This window comes from Paramisgurnus dabryanus, chromosome 14 (assembly GCF_030506205.2).
Source record: "Paramisgurnus dabryanus chromosome 14, PD_genome_1.1, whole genome shotgun sequence".
NCBI lineage: Eukaryota > Metazoa > Chordata > Actinopteri > Cypriniformes > Cobitidae > Paramisgurnus > Paramisgurnus dabryanus.
In genome coordinates, this window is record NC_133350.1 from 26,677,767 (window position 1) to 26,702,056 (window position 24,290).

Genomic DNA, 24,290 nt, shown 5'->3' on the forward strand with positions numbered 1-24,290 from the left:
ATTTCAATTTCATCACATCATCATCTTAAATTGCACTACACAAAACTTGCCGCCAGATGGAGACAATGCTCGGCCCCTTCAGAGGCGGGAGCAGCAACACCGTGAACCCAAAACAGACCTTATTTCCAACAAAACGGAACCAAGTGCGAATATACCTTACAAATAAATTTAACAGTTTAGCAGGTTTAGTTTTTAAAATAGGTTTATTATATTAGTTATATGGTTTATATAGCAAGTTTTTTGCAAACCGACATTATCCCAATAGATCTGTTTTCTATGGCTTCAAACTTTTTCGGCGTGAAGCCCCCTTTGTGTACGGTGAATAAAAAAACGTTAAATTATACAATGTAGTGCTGCTGGTTAGCAACCTTAGTTTCCTAAAGTTTTATTACACAGAATTGATGATGAATTAACGTATTTTATAAAATGACACAAAACTGGGACCCCCCACTGCAACATTGTCTATGGATGTGTCTTCACAACATTTCTAGCGCACTTCCTGCTGTGATCCAGCTCGTGGCCCCTCAGCTGTCATCGGCAGTGCAGTGCTTCAGGAAACTGCGGCGGTCTTCAGCTGGCGATTCTCTTGACATGAAACTTCACAAATAAAACATGGTAAGTTCAAATCTTTTAAGAACAACTACTGTTTGAGTATTCATTAATAGTACTTTCACACTGATATCATCATTTCATAACGTTTCTCGCACATATTGCGTAATTTTACATGACATAATATGTTTCACAGTCTTAAACCTACTAAAAATAGTCTCAAACCCTATTTACCTTCAACCTACCTATTTTAATCTGAATATGCATGATGTAGTTTGAGACGGGTTTAAATAACCTGTAACTGTATGAGAGAGTCCTGATGATGTTCCAATGCTTTCAATATTTCCTCTTTATTTATTTGACTATGTTGGCTTTTTAAATAAAAAATAATACGTGTGAATGCATCTTAACCAATGGTGGAATGGGTTTAAAATATGTACATCCACTAAAATATAAAAAGCTTATAAAGATATGTTATATACATTTCAAAGTCTTCTTTAATCTGGAATACAGCCTGCATGAGTGTATATGTTTGAATTGTTTATTGTATAGGTTTTTTTGCATTTTATTAATGTTTATTTGATGTGTGATGATTTATTGTATATAGCTTATTTTAATATATCTCATCTGTATATAGTTAAAGCGGAAATATAATGAAAATCTGACTTTTTTCATGTTTAAGTGCTATAATTGGGTCCCCAGTGCTTCTATTAAACTAGAAAATGTGAAAAAGATCAACCCAGTCATTTAGTTTAGGTAAACCTTTTCTGCAAGTTTGTGAAAAAATGGCTCATCGAAGTTTGGCTCCCCTTGTGATGTCAGAAGGGGATAATACCACCCCTTAATCTGCACTATCCAACCAGATGAGCTCATTTGCATTTAAAAGGACACACCTCAAAACGGCACTTTTTTGCTCACACCTACAAAGTGTAAATTTTTGCATCTTTATATGGTATTTTGAGCTAAAACTTTACATACGTACTCTGGGGACACCAAATATTTATTTGACATCTTAACAAAGTGTTGTAAAATGTCTCCTTTAAATCATTAGTGTACTTAACCAAACCCTGCCCATAACTATCCACTGACATTGATGGGGGAGCATTATTTAGAATATATTATCTACAGTATTCAGAGTAATCATTCTTTAATATATCTTAAAATAGTAATTTAGTTTCCCCTAATTTTTTATAGTTTGTTATATCTTTGATCAAACTTTTTGGCCGAATAATAACTTATTTATTACAGTTTTCTTAAAAGAATGAAATATATTTTAAGGAGTAAATAATTGCACTGCAAATTTTAAACCATAAATATAGTTTAAATTTGTGTGAATTGAGCCCAGAACACATAAGCTTTTGTCACTGACACTGGCTGCTTTTTTTAGCAATGCATGAAGCAGATTGGCTTACTTTTTATTGTCGTGTCTATAGCAACCACTGTCGAGCGATGTGCTGGTATAAAGGTGTGTGGTTGGAGACGTTTCCTGTGTCTCACTATTGTTCTGAGTCTGCTCTTCACTTCTTATACAGTTCACAGCAGTTCCTTACATACAGTATACAGTACAATGCACAATAGAGTTTCTTTTTTTAAAGGCACGTTCTAAATGTGATTTGTTGTTTCTTATAATAATCTTCTTTTGTTGACCAACAAAGACAAATATTCATAGTTGTATAGTCCTATATGCGTGAAAGCTGCTGTTTCAGCAATAATGATTAAGGGACTTCATGTTAAGAATAGTTCACCACCAAAAGTTATTTGAAAAATGTATAAAACATTTAGCACTTTTTCTCAAGTGAAACTAATTTTGGGGACTTGGTCACCATTCACTTTTATTGCATTATTTTTTATAACAATAGTAAATGGGGATTTTATTGAAAAAAGCAAGTCACACATGTTAAGAGGAGCGATATGAAAGTTGGTTAATTAAGATATGGTTGAAGATTCACTTAAATGTTATATATGTGGTCTACGTGGTGACATGATGAAAACTTATTTTGAAAAGGTTCAATGTAAACAATCCATAGCTATATTAATATATTAATAGGCCTACATTTCAGACTGCCTCATCCCAGATACAGACAGTGATTTGTTTGGTGAACTGTAATGCCCACTTCTTTGTTTCACGCCCAGTCTTGGTGGTTTTGGGGTCTGTTCAATTCTTCTCTGCCAATGACAGGAAAGAGCGGATTTACTTCTGCTAAAAACTTCTGCCTTTCACTAAAGATTTTAACCAATGCCTATTTTGGAACAAAACACAAAGTGCACACAGTTAATCACTATAAGTTCACTTTATTTGTTTATGACATAGATGCGTAGGTTTAATACAAGCTCTATTGTCAGCATTTGCACCGAAAAAAAAAAAAAAAAAACATTTTTGGGGTAAAATCATTTTGATATTTACCTTAGTTTGAAAACATTTTTGGTACAAAAGTTAAATTGTGTAACTTCTTCAGTTATAAACATTAGAAAAGTTAAATTACCTTTAAAGTTAAATGAAACGGAAGTAGCGATTCTTTTATGTTCCCGTGGTGATGTTGTCCGAGTAAAACAGCTTCTGAAATAAAAAAATGCCAGGCTGGACATGAATTGGTCAATCGAGAACTGATTGGATCATTTGAAGTTGAGTCATGTTGCTATTTGCTAATCGCTGCAATCTTTTCCCAGACTCCGCCCACCCCCCCACACCATATGACCAGAAGTAAAAAGAGATCATTCTGTGGAGGGGAGGAGATTTGCATTTTTGATTAAAGATTATGAGGGCAAATGCATAAAAAAAGCTCACAGATAAGTCGTTTGTAAAAAAATACCTCAATATTCCAAAACAAATGAGTTTCATTTTCATCGCGACTTTAAGTACAATTAAAGCAACAACACTGTAAAAATATTTGTTGGTACTTAAAAAAGTAAGTTACCTGGTTGCCTTAAAATGTTGAGTTATTTGTAATAAAAATGTTGAGTTAATTCAACTTAAAAATATTATTTAAAGGGGACATTTCACAAGACTTTTTTTAAACTGTCAAATAAATCTTTGATGTCCCCATATGTGAGTACATATGTGAAGTTTTAGCTCAAAATATCATAAAGATAATTTATTTTAACATATTAAACTGTGCCATTTTTGGATGTGTCCTTTAAAAATGCAAAATGAGCTGAACTAAATGGCAGTGCCGTGGTTGGATAGTGCAGATTAATGGGCGGTATTATCCCCTTCTAACATCACAAGGGAGCCAAATTTCAATGAGCTGTTTTTTCACATGATTGCAGAGGATGGTTTACCAAAACTAAGTTACTGGGTTGTCCTTTATCCCATTTTTTAGGTTGATACAAGCAGTGGGGACCCAATGATAGCACTTAAACATGGAAGAAGTCGGATTTTGATCATATGTCCCCTTTGACTAAAACTAAAAATATTTGTATAAGTTGAATTAACTCAACATTTTAAGGCAACCAGGTAACTTAATTTTTTTAAGTCACAATTACAGTGCAGGTCTACCAACTCTAAATGGTCACTACAAAAACAAAAATATCGCTTATAATTTTAATATATTTTATCTGAAGTCTTTTGAAACAGGATTGTCTTGCTCCATTGACATTACATTTAAAGTGTATTACTGTAAATGTGATTCTTTTATTTTGCTTGCCTTCACAAACTAAAGGATGAATACTGTAAGTATGTTAAACTCATGTTTTCACACCTGCTTTATCGTCTGCACACAAACACTCATTTAAGCCTGGTTAATACTGTGTGGTAAAAGTACCACAGGGTCAGATGTTGTCTAGATGTGTCCCAGTTTCTCCACACGTGAGAAATTTCACAACATTTCATGAACAACACAAAGCTACACTACACGTTTAATAATACTTAATACGCAATATTTAACAGCAGGAACATCTGCACTAAGACAGGATGTGTTGATTTTTTACACCTTTTTTGTGTTATGCTATTTAACACATTCGGTGTCGTTTTGTGTTGATTTAGTTTTAAAATAAAAACAAATGGTGTCAAAAGTATCACAAAATGTGTTGTTCTAATAATAAGATGTGTGTATTTTGGGACAACGCATTTAGTGTGTTGTCCCTAAACTTACACTGTTGTGTTGTTTTTAACACATCCGTTCGAAGAGTGTAGTCACCATGGCCATGTGCTTCATCGATTCAAATACAGGTGGACAAGGATGTTTGCTCATTGGATTTCTTAGTTAAAATACCTTACTGAAATACTATGCCGTTTCAAAAGGCTTACTGTTGAATTAACTTTTTTATTTTGTGTCTTCCTAGGAGGAAAATGTGGATGTCAAGGCCCTCCGGGCCAAATTTCATGCTCAGTTAGAAATGGCAGGCTCTGGAGGTGGAGCTCTCATCAAACCTCTTATGGTTGGCGCTCCGCCAGAGTCCCTAACCAACGGAGTTGTCAGAAATAAGCCATCAGCCGCTCCTCCGAGATCAATCCTTCCTCTGAACTCTTCGAGCGAACCAAAGATGTTTGGTTCGGGGCCTCAAGGAGTCTTCCCAAGACCTCCTCCGTCCCATCGCGTGGGACCTCAGGAGACTCCTAAAACACCTCCTACAGAAGTCAATGCGGCAAACAGGGTCAGACTCACGGGAGAACTTTTACAGAACAAGCTACTTAAACAACAGGGCGAAATGAAGCCGAATTTCAAGCCGATGCTACCGAGCCAGAAGAGCTTAATTTCAGACGTAGCACCTCTGAGGAAACCGCTCCCAGCTGTCGGGCCACGGCCGTCGAAGCCGAAACGACCGCCGTATGTAAATCTGGATCATTTTAGGAAAAAAGCCCCGGCTGTTCTACCGAAAAGACAAATGGAGTCGCAAAGTTTTAAAGGTAGGATGTGCTTTGCTTGATCCAAGTGAGAGGTGTACAAATGCTGATTTTACGGCATGGTTATTATACAAATTAGAAACACCAGAGCAGGTAATACATCACTTGTTACATTTGATGCGCATGGCTTACGATCTAGTGCTTCAAAAGCGAAACAAGAGTTATTGTATGTATGCATACTTAAAAGGAATCAATAAAGGCTCAAGTTGTAAATCTTTTGTTTTGCTGAACATAATGAAGCTATTTTGTGTGATTTTTGTAACCAACCCATTTTTAAGCACCATTGACTTCCATAGTATTTTTCTTTTCATACTATGAAGGTCAATGGTGCTCCTGTTTTTGCTGTTTATAATTATAAATATCTACATTTGTGTTCAGCAAAGCAAAGAAATTTATACAGGTTTGTAACAACTTGATGGTAAGTAAATGATGACAAAATTTTTATTTTTGGGTGAACTATCCCTTTAAGGACCTTGCATGACCTTTAAAGGGAAGATTTGTGTCATTAATGACGTGTTTCGATACATTTAACTTGTTATGATAGTATTATAAATAAACATGACATATGATAAATAATTTAAAAAAAAAATTCTTCAATGATGTCATTTAAAGTGGTTGAAACTTAAAATATTACAGGTTGTCACTTTGGCACCAAATGTTTTATTAAATTTTTTTTAATTGTGTGGTTTTCATTGTGTGATTGTGATTATTTATCAGGACCTGCTAGACCTCCAAATAAACCCAACAATCTGATGAAATCATCTTTATCAGAATTGTAAGTTAAGCACATCCGTTCATATGTGGTAGATTGCACAAACAGTTTATAAAGACATTAAAATCTAATATCACAAATAAGATTTCTCAAAACATTTTCCATATCCATCCAGCTTCTTAGAAGTATAAAGCGATCAGAAATGACATTACATCATCTTTCTTTCTAATTTTGCTCTTTATACATGCATCTAACATTTGTCGCGGTGCAATGTTTCGCCTTCGCTGGAAGTATGTGGGTGTAAAGCAAAGCTTTGTAGCATTTCCTGACACTCGTGTAAAGTCTTCAGAAAAAAAACTCAGCATGCATCGCCCCAACATTTCGATTCTCTTTGAAAATGCTTGTCTACTGATCTGGTATTTCCATGCATGTCAATGTATTGTTATTATGTTTGTTGACAATGTGTCTGTTTGGGTTACGACATGCTAACACTGATTTCTGTTTGTGGTTTGGATTAGAAATGTGGACTCACTCCCACCGCCTCCTCCACCGCCCCCCAAACCCAGAGGTAAACTTTAAAAGACCCTGAATCTTACTTTGTATATCAGTACTAAATAGTACAAAATTAGAAGTAGTTCATTTCTTTTAAAGCACTCAAACAGTGGCAGCCGGTGATGACTGCTCTTCCGTGGGGCGCTAATTCAAAATAAGTGTTCGAAGTGTCGTGTGTGTTGCTTGCGTTTTCAAAATTTTTGTTTGTTTGTTGTTGTGCTGCCGCTGCACTCAGATGTCTACACATTTCCATAACAAAAACAAAGCATACTTTTAGGGCATAGTAAGCGAATTGGGATGCAGGCTCAGACTAAGACTTTGAACTAGCTAAGATCCGCCCATTTTGACAGGATAGGGGTTTGATTGACATGTAAAGCGACCAGTTGGAGTTGTTGTATTTATGTGTTGTTGATGAGCACATAGATATGTATATAAAGGCTAGATGGCTCAAGGCGGAGTCAGCTGTGTCGTCACTTGGCGGCCATCTTAGGTCAGTGCTGCCATAGTGCTGCTCCCTGCTGCTGTGGACGGAAGGTGAGTGACATACGCCAACTAAAATGCTCGTAACTTGCTGAATTCTTGACGGATTTACAAACGGTTTGGTTTTTTACAAACGTTATTAACGTTGCTATAATTCTGGATGCTTTAACATGTTTCATGAATTTTTTATTTATTTTTAGTATACGTATTCAGTGTCATAGGTACATCTTTGACGTTTATAACAAACCAATCCGTTTGAAAATCGGTAAAAAAATTAAGCAAGTTATGGTCATTTAAAAGTACCTGCATCATTAAAACTCAATGCTACGAGTGAGCGAGCGCCCTGTCCTAAGATGGCCGCCAAAATGCGGACGTTCCACTCAATTGGCCATCAGCGCGGACGAGCCATCTAGCCTTTATATACATATCTATGGATGAGCAGGGTTATGAAAGCTATATTATACTGGCTGATGACAAAAAGATTATTAACTCTTTCCCCGCCATTGACAAATTATCTCGTGAATTAAGAGAAAACATTTGCATGAAAAAAGTTTTCCTGATTAGTTTTTATGGTTATCTGTAATACACAATTATATGCCATAGATGGCGCACTTATCCAATTTATAAACGGTTTTTTTATTAAGTTTACACTCCGTGTATGTTTTGATAATCATTCTGAATCTAAGTAATAAATCTCTAATAAAATTCCTTCACAAAAATGCAATTATTTCAGCTTTTTGCTAAAAAAAAATATTTTTAAAGAAAAATATCCATATTTAAGAGTTTATAAGCAGAGAAAAAAATATAGAAAGTATGAAAGTTTTTCCCCCTTTTTTTGTCTGTTTGTTTGAAAGCAGAGGGTATGTTCTTTCATTTGATACCGATATATTTATGTTTATATATTTTAGAAGAATATTTTCCTGTAAGGCATTTTGTGAAACTTTTGTGAAAATCACAAAAAATATGGCGGGCAACTTTTCAAATAAAGGCAGGCGGGGAATGAGTTAATGAAAAGCCACTTTAAAGCTCCACACTGGCTATGTTAAAGCAACACTATGTAGTTTCCATGTAAAAATGACTTACAGCTCCCCCATGTGGTTGAAAAGCGCAACAGTGCCTGGTATCAGACACTCTTCTGCAGGCAGGGGGAGGAGCGGGGCTGTGTTTCCTACCCTCCACCGCCACTTTCAGAGTGTGCTTGTAGCAGCTAGGAGGCTGCTCAGGTTGCAACAACAGTACAATTTGTCCAGTTAAAAGTTGTTCTATCACTGAAATAATTTTAGAGACATTATTTAAAGGTAAAAAAACTACATAGTGTTGCTTTAAGAGTTTATAAGCAGAGAAAAAAATATAGAAAGTATGAAAGTTTTTTCCCCTTTTGTTTGTCTGTTTGTTTGAAAGCAGAGGGTTATTTCATTTGATATATTTATGTTTATATATTTTTAGAAGAAAATTTTCCTGTAAGGCATTTTGTGAAATTTTTGTGAAAATCACAAAAACATATGGCGGGCAACTTTTCAAAAAAAAGCTGGCGGGGAATGAGTTGAAAGACACTTTAAAGCTCCACACTGGCTATGTTAACATGCACAACATTTTATAATCCGACTGAATTTAATACGACTGAAAGTTACGACAATACAGTTTACCTGCACCGTAAACATTACTATCTGATTAAAATGTTTGTTTACATGTACATTTAATATAATCCGCATCAAGCACACAGCCAGGGTTGCCAGATTCACATAGAAAACACAGCCCATTGGACATTCAAAACTAGCCCAAAAGCATCCCAAAGACTATTCAGAGTCCAAATACCAATAACATCACACAAAAAATCAACTCGCTGAAAATTTTAAAAGTAGCCCAAATCTGAACTCTGCCAAAAAGCAGAGGATTTGGCATCACAGCGCACACATCTCTCGTCGAGTTCACACTTTATCTCTGTACAAAGCTGAGTTGGTGAAAGGTGTTTTTAAGAAGTTTTCAGATATAGCGAAAAGGAAACACAATTTTCGACTACGCTTAAGCTATTTTATTGCTTTATGTAATGTTATGAAAGACATGAATGCTGCAGAATGTACACCGTGTGACCCAATTACCTTAATAATGTGTGTTGCCATTGCCTTGTTCTTGCATGTTTGTGTGACAAGAATCAAAGAGGTAAATATAAGACGTGAACTTTAAGCACAATTCTTCTGTGCATGTGCAGAAATGTATTTTTGCCTACGATTCACGCGTTTACATATAGACTTTTCTCCTGATCGGATCACAGATTAGACTACACCACCCCTTTCAATAAGATCGAAATTTATATCCAATCGATCTCAATCATACTGATTAAGGTGTTTATTTTTTATTTATTTATTTATTTGAGCAGTAGCTATTCTGCTCAAAAGGAGTAGGCCGAAGCAAAAAGCTTATAAACGCCTTTCCCAAAAATTTATATTACAGTAATACAAAAATCATAATACAAAACAACACAAAACCACAATACAACATTAAACAAACAAAACAAAAATGTATATACACTTGCAATATCTAATAGTAACAATACTCCTAATGGTAAACGATTTATTCTTCTTTATACCTTTTAAAAATCTTTTGTTTATATTTATATTTACATGAAGCCTTTTCAATTTCAAACAGATTATTTGGTTGCATGTAAATGTACCTACTGTCAGAAAAATGGTCATAATATGTACCACAAATCACAAATGGCAGAGCGGTGGTGCTGGTGCCCTTTCAATATTGGATCTGAATGTGTACATACCTGTACCTAATGGTACATATTAGGACCTTTTTAAAGGGTACTGCACCAGTGACAGCTAAAATGTGACATTTTTTCTTACAATGCAGTCTTCATTTGATCTTTATTTAAGGCCATATATTATTAGAATATTCTCCCAAAATTCTCTTAATTTTAATCAAATAAATCTCATGTAATCTCAATGAGATCACGTTGATAGGATGTGTATCTTTTGTTTAACAGATTCATTTATTAACATGGCATATATTGTTGTCGTATTGCAGACTCGTGGACTGATGGATACCCATCTCAGGCTGATGAGGTTGGTGAAATGAGAGAGAGAGAGAGAGAGAAAGAGAGAGAGATGTTTGTCTATGAGTGATGTGTGGTCTTTGTAACAGTTTTTCGATGTGCTCTCATGCGTTGTTTATATTTTAGGACAGCGATCAAGATATTTATGAAGACATAGACAAGTAAGTCAGTGTTCATAATTTTCAGAATATATTTACTGTGTTACTGTATTATTTACATACATACATATGTATATATATATATATATATATATATATATATATATATATATATAACATATGTATATATATATATATATATATATATATATATATATATATATATATATATATACATACATATATATTACATTTAAGTAATATGTATCTATATATATATGTAAATAACACAGTAACTGTATGTTGTGTAAATGGTCCGTTTCATATTCTCTTCTTCCGAGTTTCCAGAAAAACATTTACAATGCAAATTCCCCCACCCCCAGTTCACCAAAACATATCAAATTGAATGAAACATTTGTTTCATTTGTCATACACGTATCACTTTTTTATTCAACTTTGACTTTAATATGAACTCTATGTCTGTATTTCATAGACCAGATGAGCCTCCACCTCCCATCCCGGCCGAAAGGAAAATCGCAAAAGATGTTAAAAAGCCAAATGAGCTGGATAAGAAAGACCTTAAGGAAAAGCAGAAACGAGAAAATGAGTATAGAAAGAGATTTAAGGTAGGTGTATTGGTGTCTCAGTTATTGCTTTTGATGTTCTTCTGCAGATATTAGCACTGTATTTGTTTGTGTGGGTGTGCGCAGCTGAACGGACCCATTGAAGTGATTCATTTGGCTCGCGTGAGAGAGGACTGCCAGGGTGGGAAAAACGACCTGAGCGTGCAACAGGGAGAGAATGTGGAGATTATCCGTGTGAACAACAACCCAGGGGGAAAATGGCTGGCACGAGACGAGAGGGGAAGCGGTACGTCACTCTTTGTGTATAAACAAATTTGGTATATGTGGTATACTTTAAAAAAGTATTATTATTGGTTACATACACATAAGACTGTATCGGCAGCATGTGTGACAGACATTTACCACAGAAAATAGTTTTGCCTTTCAGACGGTTTAAAAGCAGAAATGTAAAGCTTTTATTTTTGCAATTCAATTCAAATTTACGATTCAAATTTATTCCTATAGTGCTTTTCACAGTTTTGGGTTGTTGCAAAGCTGTTTTACGCAAAATACATTGAGAGACAATATCAATAAAAAAAAACTTAAACTTAACAGAAATAATAAGAATACAGCTTAGCAATGTTTCTAAAGTGGAAGAAGGCTGTTTTTGTGACATAAGTGATTTGATTTTATTATCTGATTTGACCGTTTTGGAATCCATTTAGCTGAACTCCGGGTCTGGCGCTAACACTTTTAGCATAGCTTAGCATAATCCATTGAATCGGATTAGACCATTAGCATCGCGCTAACCAAAGAGTTTGGATATTTTTCCTATTTAAAACTTGACTCTTCTGTAGTTACATTGTGTACTTAGACCGACGGAAAATGTAATGTTGTGATTTTCTAGGCAGATATGACTACGAACTATACTCTCATTCTGGCGTAATAACCATGACTTTGCTGCATAACATAGCTGCAAGAGGTGCAATGATATTACGCAGCAGACGAAAATAGTCCTTTTAGTAACTTTCAATGGGCCTGCTGCAACCATGTTACGGCAGCAAATAAGAAAAAATATCAAAACTCTTTGGTTATTTTTGAGCGCGATGCTAATGATCTAATCAGATTCAATGGATTATGCTAAGCTAAGCTAAAAGTGGTACCGCCAGACCCAGAGATCTGCTGAATGGATTCCAAAACGGTAAAAAAGTGGAGTGTCCCTTTAATCCCGAAGTATAGTCTATTTTTTACCTGTACACGTACGTGTGCACACGGTCGAATGTGAGCATTGCAAAGTATAGTTTATTTGACTCGTAAATGTACACAGATGTTCGACAAGAGGTACGCAGCGTTTCAAAAATCTGTACAGTATGTGCGCACTCTTCTGATGACGAAAATTGGGTCATGCTTACTGTACATGGACCCTCAAGTACACATAAAAAATGGACTATACTTCTGCTTTTAGGGGAAAATACATCCGTCTATTTGCAAGTTTATTATAGGCAATGTAAGTCACTATAGATAAATGCATCTAATAATACATAAAGTAAACTTATACAGCATCCCACTTCTAACTTACACTGTCAGATAAAAATGGCCTCTAGCTGTCACTAAGGAAGTACCCTTTAAAAAAGATCCTAACTGGTGCAGATATAGATACCTCTCCACTTTAGGTACAAAGGTGACAAAAGTGTAGTTTGGTGTTTCTTAATAGAGAAAACGAAAACATTTTATATGTGATTATCCACTGCAGTTGGCTACATCAGTACATCGTGTGTGGATGTGGATTATGAGGAAGTGAAACGGAAAATCCGTGGTCAAGTTGCGCCCCCCTTCATCCCTCCTGTGGACCCGGAAGTCTACGATGACGTTGACTCCAATGAACTCAACAGGTGAGACATACTAAGCGAATAAAAAGCTATTTTTTGTGTCATGTAATCACATCTAAAGTTAACCCAATGTTGTCATGTTTTTATTTCAGCAGTTTTCAGAGTGATGGTGAGTAGATGCCCACAGATACCCACAGTACTTTATAAAGATCATATGTGTTGTGATTGTGGTTGGTTTTTGTTCCTCTCAGATGTGTATGATGATGTTGACCATGACTTTCCTCCTCCTCCGCCCGAGATCAGGTGACTTTTATTTTTATCTTCTCATTAATTTCTGCACCTATATTATTGTAAGAGGGGACTAATTTCCAGACTCCCCCATTTGTTATTGGTTATCCAAATATTTAATGCCTTCCCAAAATAATGTGATTAATGTTGCTGTGTCTGATTATTAACATCAGTAACTTTAATTTCTTATCTTTATTGTCAAATATTGTATACTGTCAAAATAATGGTGAAAAAGTGGTTGCTGGGGTGTTACCCTTTTAAAAAGTACATCTTTGTGCATAAGGGTGCATATTAGTACCTCAAAGGTACATATCTGTACCTAAATGCTACATATTAGGATGCTTTTAAAGAGTGCCTTCCCAGTGACAGCTTTTGTAAAGTATAATAATTTGCTGTCTTGTGTACAATTATGTAAAGCCGCTGAGCAGTCTATCATATACTTTAAATAAATGACAACATCTCCACTCTTTAACTGTGGGTTAATGGATAACTTGGTACCTGTTAACTGCCAGCAGGGTAACACGACAGCTTTGTTTTAATGGCATACAGTATCAACTGCAATGAAATGAAGCTGTTGGATTGTTTATAGTTGATGTGATCTGATGTTTCTTCAGACAAGATCCAAAAAAGGCCAAGCAGCAGGAGAAAGAAGAAAAAGAGTTTCGGAAGAGGTTTAAGGTAAATCCGTCACATGAGATTTGTGGTTAATTCGTTATGAGATACTGTGAAAATGTACTAAAAATATGTCAACCCTTAAACAGTATGAAGGACCCATCCGAGTTATTTACACCATGATGGTGGATACTAATGCCAGTTTAAAGAAGCCTGGTAACAAAGAACTGACACTGGTTCGTGGAGAGATTCTCGACGTCATCCAGGAGACCAGCGAGAAGAAAGTTTTGTGCCGCAACAGTCAAGGGAAATGTGAGTCACACGCCACCTGGTGGAAAACACATACTTGGTTTTTCATATTGACCTATGTCTAATCATAAAAGTGTGTTTTTACATTCATTTCAGAATCTGTGCCATTTGCATGTTGTAACTTTTCAATATTGGAATTGTTTTTACACTAAATCTAATAGCAGACATATTTTACTTTTCAAAATGAATATTGGTTAATCTCAGGAAACTAGTTTATTTTTTAACATGGTTTCTTAATGGAGGATGGAGGCATTTTGGTAACAGGACTGAAGTAACAGTTTTTAACATAGATTTAGCAAATACATGAAATCCAGATGATGTAACTTCCTCTTGAAAACGTGACTTGTGTAATATTCCTAGATTTTCACAAGGGGGGAAACATATTGCACTGCAAAAAAATGACTTTCTTACTTAGTATTTTTGTTTTGTTTTCAGCAAAAATATAAAAAATTCTTAAATTAAGATGTATTTTCTTGATAAGCAAAATGACTTAGAAAAATAAGTCTAGTTTTTAGACAAAAAAATATAAAATTTAAGAAAAAATTTGCTTAAAACAAGCAAAAAACATCTGCCAATGGAATAAGAAAAATTTTCTTGAAATAAGTGTTTATCAAAAAAGTAAACTATACAAGAAAATATTTCTTATTATTCCATTGGCAGATATTTTTTGTCTAAAAACAAGACTTGGTCATTTCGCTTATCAGAACTTTTAGATCTTAAAAACAAAACAAAAATACTAAGTTAGTGTGAAGAAACAGGACTGAGTGAAATCTTGGGGACATGACGTGCATTTTATCTAAAATATTATGACTTTTCCAATAGTAAAAAAATATTTAAAGCAAAGATTGGGATGTGGACACATACAAAAATGCAAAAAAAAATTATGGTTCATATTTAAAGGTACACTGCAAAAAAATGACTTTCTTAATTAGTATTTTTGTCTTGTTTTCAGTAAAAAAAGATCTAAAAATTCTTAAATTAAGATGTATTTTCTTGATAAGCAAAATGACCTAGAAAAATAAGTCTAGTTTTTAGACAAAACAAATATATAAAATTTAAGAAAAATTTTGCTTAAAACAAGCAAAAAAAAATCTGCCAATGGAATAAGAAAAATGTTCTTGAAATAAGTGTTTATCAAAAAAGTAAACTTATTTCAAGAAAATATTTCTTAATCCATTGGCAGATATTTTTTGTCTAAAACAAGACTTGGTCATTTTGCTTATCAGAACTTTTAGATCTTAAAAACAAGACAAAAATACTAAGTAAGAAGTCATTTTTTGCAGTGTTAAGTAACAGGACTGAGTGAAATCTTGGGGACATGACGTGCATTTTATCTAAAATATTATGACTTTTCCAATAGTAAAAAATATTTAAAGCAAAGATTGGGATGTGGACACATACAAAAATGCAAAAAAAAATCATGGTTCATATTTAAAGGTACACTGCAAAAAAATGACTTTCTTAATTAGTATTTTTGTCTTGTTTTCAGTAAAAAAAGATCTAAAAATTCTTAAATTAAGATGTATTTTCTTGATAAGCAAAATGACCTAGAAAAATAAGTCTAGTTTTTAGACAAAACAAATATATAAAATTTAAGAAAAATTTTGCTTAAAACAAGCAAAAAAAATCTGCCAATGGAATAAGAAAAATTTTCTTGAAATAAGTGTTTATCAAAAAAATTAACTTATTTCAAGAAAATATTTCTTATTCCATTGGCAGATATTTTTTTTGTCTAAAAACAAGACTTGGTTATTTTGCTTATCAGAACTTTTAGATCTTAAAAACAAAACAAAAATACTAAGTTAGTGTGAAGTAACAGGACTGAGTGAAATCTTGGGGACATGACGTGCATTTTATCTAAAATATTATGACTTTTCCAATAGTAAAAAAAAAATTTAAAGCAAAGATTGGGATGTGGACACATACAAAAATGCAAAACAAATGTTTATGGTTCATATTTAAAGGTACACTGCAAAAAAAATGACTTTCTTAATTAGTATTTTTGTCTTGTTTTCAGTAAAAAAGATTAAAAAAATTCTTCAATTAAGATGCATTTTATAATACAAAATATAAAATTTTTGTGATTTTGAGATTAAAACAAGCAAAAAAAAATCTGCCAATGGGGTGAGAAAATTGTAAAAATAAGTGTTTAAGAAAATGTAAACTTATTTCATGATTTTTTTTCTAACCCCATTGGCGGATATTTTTGCTTGTTCTAAGAGCAAATTAACTTAAGTTGTATTAATAATATTTTGTGTAGTGATATTTTTTTGGTCTAAAAACTATATTTTATTTCTTAGGTAATTTTGCTCATCAAGAAAATACATCTTAGTTTAAGAATTTTTAGGTATTTGGACTGAAAACAAGACAAAAATATACTACGTAAGAAAGTATTTTTTGCAGTGTAAAGTATATAGAGAGCAGGGACGGATTAAAAAAATTCAGTTTTTTAGTGTTCTGTGTAGTTTTTATTAATGTTTACATTTTTAAGTTTACATTTTGTGTTAAATTAACATGACACTTTCCTTAATAATAAAATGTAGTTAGTTTTCTTGCATTTTAAAACATAATGTCCTGGGGACAGAAATGGCGGTGGAGTGGCCCATATGTTTTTACATTTGAAATACATAATGTTTAACTGATATTTCTCTCTGTTTGTACAGTCGGATACGTGCCTTTGAATTATCTTCTGTATATGTACGTATTGTAAAAGTTTATTTGAATACAGTTCTACTTTTTTTTGTTTAATATTATCATATTGAATGCCAAATTATTCTGTTTCCAATTTCAGGGAGGGTGAAGTTTATGATGATATTGACAATGCAACAGGTACGTTGCTTTTTCTTACATTCGTGACATGCTATCAATTAGAGTATAAAAAGGTGCATTCATTGTGAGCATGATTGATTTTGTTTATTGTTTGCTTATTTGCAGAAATATATGACAATGATGACAGCTGACCTGTCTGGAGATGATGGTTATCATCAGTTAAGATGCATTTTCACCTGAGAAAATAGAGACTGACCATTTGGCAACACCAAATGAATGAATCACATGGTTTGAAGGAAAATATGTCTCAAAGCTTTGTATATTGTAGAATTAAACTGAAATAAAGAATCATTTTGTATTTGACATGCTGTAATTTTATAAGAATGTTTTTATATTAGTAGTACTGTACTGTATTTTTTTTTAATCTTTTTGTAATATATGGCAACCCAGCATTGTTTAATTGAAAATCAATAAATGACTATATTTGTTGTTTCTTATTATTCATTTTGAAATGTACTTACATCGCAACTAGTCTACTTAAGAGTAGAGGCAGGATCTAAATGCAGCGCAAAATCTACAAAATCTAAAATGTACAATTACCCATTGAAGGTAAACTAAACAATGCGTATTAATTTGTTGCAAATATTTGTCATTTTAATCGCTTTCTTTGTCCAGAAAATTATTTGTATTATTCTAGTTGCACTGTAATTCATAGATATAAGCAATAAAAATATAAATATATTTAATATATAAGTGGCAATAATAAATGTCCAAGCACAATGTAGCCAAACTTCTGTAGATCAGGGCTTCTCAACAACAAGAGAGACTTACAAAATGTGCAGAGCAGTGGACCTCCAGGAATAACATTACATTAAGAACCACTGGTGTAGTCTTTAAATGTCTCATTAGACGTATTATGTAATACATTCAAATAGATAAATATTAGTTAGGCCATTTCACTGAAATGGTGACATATGAAATGTATTTAACTAAGTTCGGGAGGAGCATGGTCATGTGATCTAACCAATCAGTGCGAAGAGGTGCCTATAAATAGCCGTCCCTCCACTTTGACCCATTTTTTGCAGCATCCCTCCTCCACCCCATCACCTCCCTCTCAGCTAATACATCTATCCCAGTTAAAGAGGGGGGAGTACTCCGGGTTTGTGCTAAAATTCCGAGCTCAGAGCCCTACCCTTTCACATTTTCAAGAGGAAGTGACATCATCTGGATCTTCTGAAGGTCATGTGAAGAGCAAAAGTGACTTTTCTCATTTTCTTTTCTGTATATTTTATGATATTGATGCTATGACTGTGAATGTCAATCTTAAAATAAAAGAATTGGTAAATCACTAAAATTTGCTCAGTGTCTTTATGCTATTAGCACATATTTAGTGCAGTTTTATTTCATGTATTTGCTAAATCTTTTTAAAGACTGAAACTAGTCTCCCTCTATAGCTTAAAACTATCATTTTAAATGTTATGTAATGTTAGTAAGCTGAAGACAGAGCTCAGTCTCATCTTCTTCAGCTGTTTATGGGGAACAATCCTGAAGAAATCTTTTCTGAGACTGTCACTTTCCTAAAGATGCTCATCACCATCATGACCACAGCAGAAGATGAGTGGTGCTTCTCTTATGTTTACAAAAGATTGTGTTGCAAGAAGGCATTTGTGAAAAGAAATACAGTACTAATCTATTGATCTTAACACTATTTATTACACACAAAAAGAACTATTTACAAAATACAGTTTTCTTTTGAACCTAACAATATTACTTCTAAAGTCATTTTAAATGTAAATTCAGATCCTCCATTTTGGGTTCAGTCTGGGGAGTCCAGTGCTGTTCTTTACCAGGAGATCGAGGTGTTTGCCTGAATGCTGTAAAAAAAAAAACATTAAACACTGTTACTGCTACACTACTGTTATACCAGTGAAGAGTTAAATCACCATCATATTTACATCTGAAACTTTCATGACAAACCTAAATATAATGTTGATAGTGAGATGTGCAAGTGTTTTAATAACTAGAGGTACATACTTCAGTACTGAAAGTCCTCTTCATTGACATGGGTGGACGAGGTTGCAAAGGTCTGAAGGGCGTGAACTTTCCCAGAAGTGGAAGAGACACTGCAAACCAATCAGATTCAAGACATAAAAACTTGCACACAATGCATTGAGGTAATCTGATATTTAACAAATTGAAGTTTATAAAACTCACTTTTAGAGGCACCTATAGGTGAAGATCCAGCAGGGGGCACACGGGTAAGAAAAGGTTCATGTTGAATCTTTTCCCCTTTGGTTACCATCCTATGTGATGTCAACTGCAAAAACATAAAAGTTAAGAAGTTAACACTTTCCATTAAAGCTGCAAAGTAATCTTGGTTGGAAAATATAACATTAATAAATAATAACATTAATAAAACCCTTGATACCATTGGCTCTGGCTTTCTTCTTATATTGTTGGATGGTGGGAAGCAACTCAAGCGTGGAAGAGACACTGCAAACCAATCAGATTCAAGACATAAGGACATGAAAACTTCCACACAATGCATTGAGGTTATATGATATCTAATAAATTGAATTTTATAAAACTCACTTTTAGGGGCACCTATAAGTGAAGATCCAGCAGGGGGCACACGGGTAAGAAAAGGTTCATGTTGAATCTTTTCACCTCTGTTGACCTTTGTGTGTGATAGCAACTGCAAAAACATAAAAGTTACTGTTTACAAATTCCCTTAAAGCTACAAAGTAATGTTGGTTAGAAAATAAACAAAAATCAGACTGTAAAGGGCTATTTACATATTAGATCAATTTCTTAATTTCACATTGGAAGAAGAAAAACTAAATGTACTTAATAAACTTTAACAATGCCTGTGAAATCGTATAAAACATACAAAGATTGATCCACATGCACAACTCAATGGACTGAATCAGACAGAAAGTTGAATAACATTAATAAAACCTTTTATACCTTCTGCTCAGGCTTTCTTATATTGTTGGACGGTGGGAAGCAATCCAAGAGTGGAAGAGACACTGGAAACCAAACAGATTCAAGACATAAGGACATGAAACTTCCACATAATGCAGGTAATGTGATATCTAACAAACTGAAGTTTATAAAACTCACCTTCAGAAGCACCTGTAAGTGAAGATCCAGCAGGGGACACATGGGAAAGAAATGATTCATATTGAATCTTTTCCCCTTTGATGACCCTCGTGTGTGATATCAACTGCAAAAACACAATAGTTATTATTTACAATTTCCCTTAAAGCTGCAAATTAATGTTGGTTAAAAATGAACAAAAATCAGCTAGGTACATTTCTTTGATTGATCCACATGCACAATTCAATGGATTGAATCAGACAGAAAGTTGAATAACTTTTATAAAACCTTTTTTACCTTTTGCTCAGGCTTTTTTATATTTTTGGACGGTGGGATGCAATCCAAGAGTGGAAGAGACTCTGGAAACCAAACAGATTTAAAACAATGTAATCAATTGTGCATTAGCACATACACTAAAATCTAAAGATGCCATGAAAACAAAACTTACAAGATGCATTGAGTTATGATATCTAACAAAGTGTGGCTACAGCTAAGAGATGTAAGAGATGAAATACTGTTATGTCTCGTATGAGGAGCTCACTCACCCTTCGAGGCATCCAGACCGGTTACTGAAGGCCCGGTAGGGGGCGCACGCATGCGCTTACGGTCAAATTGAGCCTTTGGGACACTGCGACCTCTGTTGACCGTCGAAAGCGATGACAACTGCAAAAACACAACGATTTCACTTTAAAAAAACATTTTATTAACAATGTCAACTTCCTAATTTCACAGTATAGTGTGCGAATGTCTTTAATTCTTAACTTTACTTTTTAAAAGTTTTAAACCATATTTAAACAACTTTTACAGTCACTGTGAATAGGCTACCAAAACATCCATATTTAAATTAAACTACATTAATTAACTCAAAGAGAAGCAGATCCTATTAGTCAAATTAAAATACTCACACCTACCTTTTGGTCGGGATTCCCAATTGGGACAGGAGGATCCATCAGTTTGCCATCTTTCTCAGCTAAAACACAAAAAGTCAATATTAAATCAATGTTTGATTAAAGCAACTCATGCACACACAAAATTAATAAACTCTTTACCTGGTTGTCTGGGAATGGGGAAAATCCTCACCCCCTGACAAATGAGCGGCGGACCATCCGAAAATGATCTAGCAGACCTCCGAAAGTAATTCATTTTTGAGCCAAAAATTAGCCAAAAAAGTCAGAAATTACCAATCAAAACCACAAACTACTCGCGAGTCGTGAAACTGTGCTGATAAGTTTGAATGATGCAATTAGTTAATGATGCTAATTTCTAACAAATGCCGTAACCATGGTTACAGCTGCCCTCATTTTTTATCAAATACACATTAAAAATATTAACCTGAATAAATAATTAAAAATAAGTAATATTATAATAAGTATTATTATTAAAAGTAAACATATTCAAGAAAATAAATAGTTATTAATGTAATTAATAAAAATAAAGAAATCTAAAGAAGCTAAAAAAGTATTTCTGATAATTTAATTTTAATTGTAATTTCCGATCATTCTTTTATCTACTTTAAAGTAAATTGGTCAAGCTTGTAAAACAAAAGGTGGCGAAGATTACATCTTTTTGACAACGGACCGCAAATAGCAATTAAATGTTACACCTTCAGAAATAGGTGAAAATATAAAAAATATAAAGCATGTAGGCTATTCAAGCATGTTTTCCAAAGAGCTGGAATGTCTGGATCAAATTTCACCAGCGCTGCCCCCTAAAGTTATCCAGAGAAGAAAGCCACTTTAACATGTTAATATTAAGTTAAATATATAGCGCAAATTGATACAAAAAAAGAATAATAATTCAGTCGTACAATTCCACTGGAAGTCATATTATTACTTATAAAAAAATAAAAATAAATATGTATTTCGTTAATATGTGTGTTACACACTCGTTTGTTTGTTTGTTTGTTTGTTTGTATGTATGTAGGTCAGTAAACTTTTTAAAATCATGCAACTTTTTAAAAGCCAGCAGCGGCAGTCAGAGGAAACCCAATGGCAATAGGCTTGTTCGACTTCATGCGGCGCTGCGAGAACCGACAGGCGGATGACGTCAACATATCGCGGGAGCGACTCTGTAATCACACGTAGAAACCTAATTTTGAATCGTTCTCGCGGTACTTCGACGTCAAACGGCTGTCGGTTCTCGCAGCTCTACAGTTTTTTTTTTGATTCAGCAAACCTACTAATGGACTAGCTCGCTAAAGCTAATAAAAACAAAGTCATGCAGAACTCCGCCGAGTCTGTCGTAAATATTTTGGAGTCCTACAGGGGGAGAGATAAAGTGGTGAGAGTTTTATTTAAACTACTTATGCATGTAAATCTGAGAAAACTGAGATCTTCCCTATGTCCATACACTTGGAAGTGCATATACTGTAAAAGTTTTGTTATTATAAATAAGGCTTTACATTGACTTGATTATCTTTTATTTCTTCTGGATTTAGATTAGGACTCTCTGCTATGGATCTCAACTAGTTGGTGGAGTTTCCTGTGGAAAAGTGAAGTCTCCTGCTTTTCTCTGCTCCATATAAACTTCCCTTGTAGACTTCATGAAGTGAAACACATTTCAACATGGCAGCGGGGAAGTGCTTAGGGCAGTTCGCCAGTGTGTCTAAAACTGACAAAGTGGACGCAGCCTCGGTAACGTCCATCGTGGCCTGGGCAGAGGGTCTTGGGAGTTCAGGGCTGACCATTTCGGCCATGGCAGCTTCGTGGCCAGTGTAATGGGTCTATTGAGCTCTGGGGCAAACACTTTATCTGACCTAAGAAACACAGGGAACTTAGGAACGACCATCTTGGCTGTGACACATAACTCAGGGGACATCCTGGTCAAGACAGAAAGCTTAGGAAACTCAGTTCAGACATTTTGGTTGAGACAGGAAGCTCAAGGGACCGAGCTTTGGATGTTTTGGCCATTATGGGAAGCTCAGGGGACTCAGGTTCAGGCACCTTAGAGGTCACATAAAATTGGCACATTGTGAACACAGCGTGAAATTTTGTGGTGCATTTGAGTTGGCTTTACATGGACATGATAAGAGCGAGAGCTCAGATAATCCCGATTTTGTTGCTTCCCTTGATGGAGTTTTAAAAGAGCACAGCTAGAATGCCACTGTGTTTAAGGAAACTTAGAAAAACCGTGAAGGACGAGACTGCAAGAGCAGGACTTTTCTCTCAATCTAGGCCGACGAGACCACCAATATTGCCACACAGTTGCAACTTACGCCTGTACTGCGCTACATTAAGAAACTACAGAAGATATTTTTCTGCATTTACAGCTGATTTCATCACCACAACACTAAAAGAGCTTCTTGCTGTCATCCTTCCAGAGGATCAGAAGTGTAAACTCATCTCTCAAGCGTATGATGGAGCTAGCGTGATGAGGGGTGCTACTACTGCAGGTGTTTAAAGAAAGATTCAAGATGTTTACCCAAATGCCCATTAAATCCACTGCTATGCACATCAACTCAATCTATTAATGCAGCAGGCCACTTCTCACATAACAAAAGTGAGATTTGTTTTCTGACCTTGGAGGATTGCTAGTATTTTTTCGAGATCACCCAAGCACACTGATGTTCTTAATAAAGCACTTGCCCATAGACTACCAGCAGGGATGGGCAGTATTTCAAATACATGTATTTAAAATACGTATTTGAAATACAAAATAGTATTTTGTATTTTAAACCCTTTGAAAAAAATGAAATGTAATTTGTATTTAAATACATTTAATATGAGTATTTTTGTATTTTTAAAATACTCAAAATACTTTGAGCGAGTCAACCAGTAAGGGTGCTGTTTTCATGCATCTAGTTTAGACCAGACACCAGAGTTCAGGTAAGCAAATATATCTGTGCAGCTTTTATTGGGCAATAATTTAAATGTTGGAGTGGGAAAAAAGCAAGAGCGATTGAGTTATTGGGTGTGATGTGATTTGTGTTATTATAACTGTCGCAAAAGGAAATTCTAATTCACAGTTGCACATTGGCAGGCAGTTTAATGCATGCCTGAGACAGAGTGTGGAACGCTGACAAATAGGCCTACACATTTGACTTAAAGGAAAACCACAATTTTTTAATATTTTACTATGTTCTTACCTCAACTTAGACAAATTAATACATAACTGTCAGGACTCTGCCTTGAAGTCTTGTTATATTTGTATTTTGTCATGGTGGCAGAGTTCTGGCAGTCCCTGGCCTTGTGTGGAGGTTCATGCTTGTTTTTGTGTTTGGCATGTGCCTCCGGTGTCTTGTCCTGTGACCCCGCCCCCTTGTTCTCCTGCTTATTAGTAATCATTGGTTTTCTCCCATCACCTGTTCCCCGCTCGTTATCTTGTTTGGTTCATTCTATTTAATGTCAGTGTATTTTTAGTTCTGTGCAGGATCATTGTGTTGTGTCGTGTTCCACGTCTTTCAGAGTCTAGTTACCCAGTCAAGTTGTTGAGTTATCTGTCAGTTTTACGTCTTCATGTTGTGTACCCCCTCGTGGGTTTTGTTTTTGTAAAAATAAAAGTGTTTTCTGTTTTTTTCCCCGACACCGTCT

At 34.6% G+C, this 24,290-nt stretch overlaps 2 protein-coding genes across 3 annotated transcripts; one reads left to right on the forward strand and one right to left on the reverse strand.

Annotated features, from left to right (window-relative positions):
• Window positions 1-509: 509 nt before the first annotated feature.
• On the forward strand, window positions 510-17,152 carry LOC135719194 (FYN-binding protein 1). Of its 2 annotated transcripts, none has more exons than XM_065241782.1 (16): window positions 510-615; window positions 4,831-5,395; window positions 6,110-6,167; window positions 6,623-6,672; window positions 10,167-10,204; window positions 10,321-10,355; window positions 10,786-10,918; window positions 11,003-11,162; window positions 12,609-12,747; window positions 12,837-12,853; window positions 12,936-12,987; window positions 13,587-13,650; window positions 13,734-13,896; window positions 16,557-16,590; window positions 16,685-16,722; window positions 16,828-17,152. In XM_065241782.1, exons 1-16 carry the CDS (start codon window positions 613-615, stop codon window positions 16,851-16,853), a joined length of 1,575 nt encoding a protein of 524 aa, XP_065097854.1. In that variant the 5' UTR covers window positions 510-612; the 3' UTR covers window positions 16,854-17,152. The 2 variants fall into 2 exon arrangements, with proteins under 2 accessions (XP_065097854.1, XP_065097855.1); XM_065241783.1 differs by having other exon boundaries at window positions 12,840-12,853.
• A 1,203-nt stretch (window positions 17,153-18,355) lies between these two features.
• LOC135719363 (uncharacterized) lies at window positions 18,356-20,904 on the reverse strand. The gene is made up of 9 exons (XM_065242053.1): window positions 20,811-20,904; window positions 20,673-20,731; window positions 20,307-20,424; window positions 20,059-20,120; window positions 19,786-19,888; window positions 19,630-19,691; window positions 19,255-19,357; window positions 18,697-18,785; window positions 18,356-18,536 (listed from the first exon to the last, which is right to left on the reverse strand). The coding sequence occupies exons 1-9, from the start codon at window positions 20,902-20,904 to the stop codon at window positions 18,459-18,461; spliced, it is 768 nt and encodes a 255-aa protein (XP_065098125.1). The 3' UTR covers window positions 18,356-18,458.
• Between the last annotated feature and the right edge of the window lie 3,386 nt (window positions 20,905-24,290).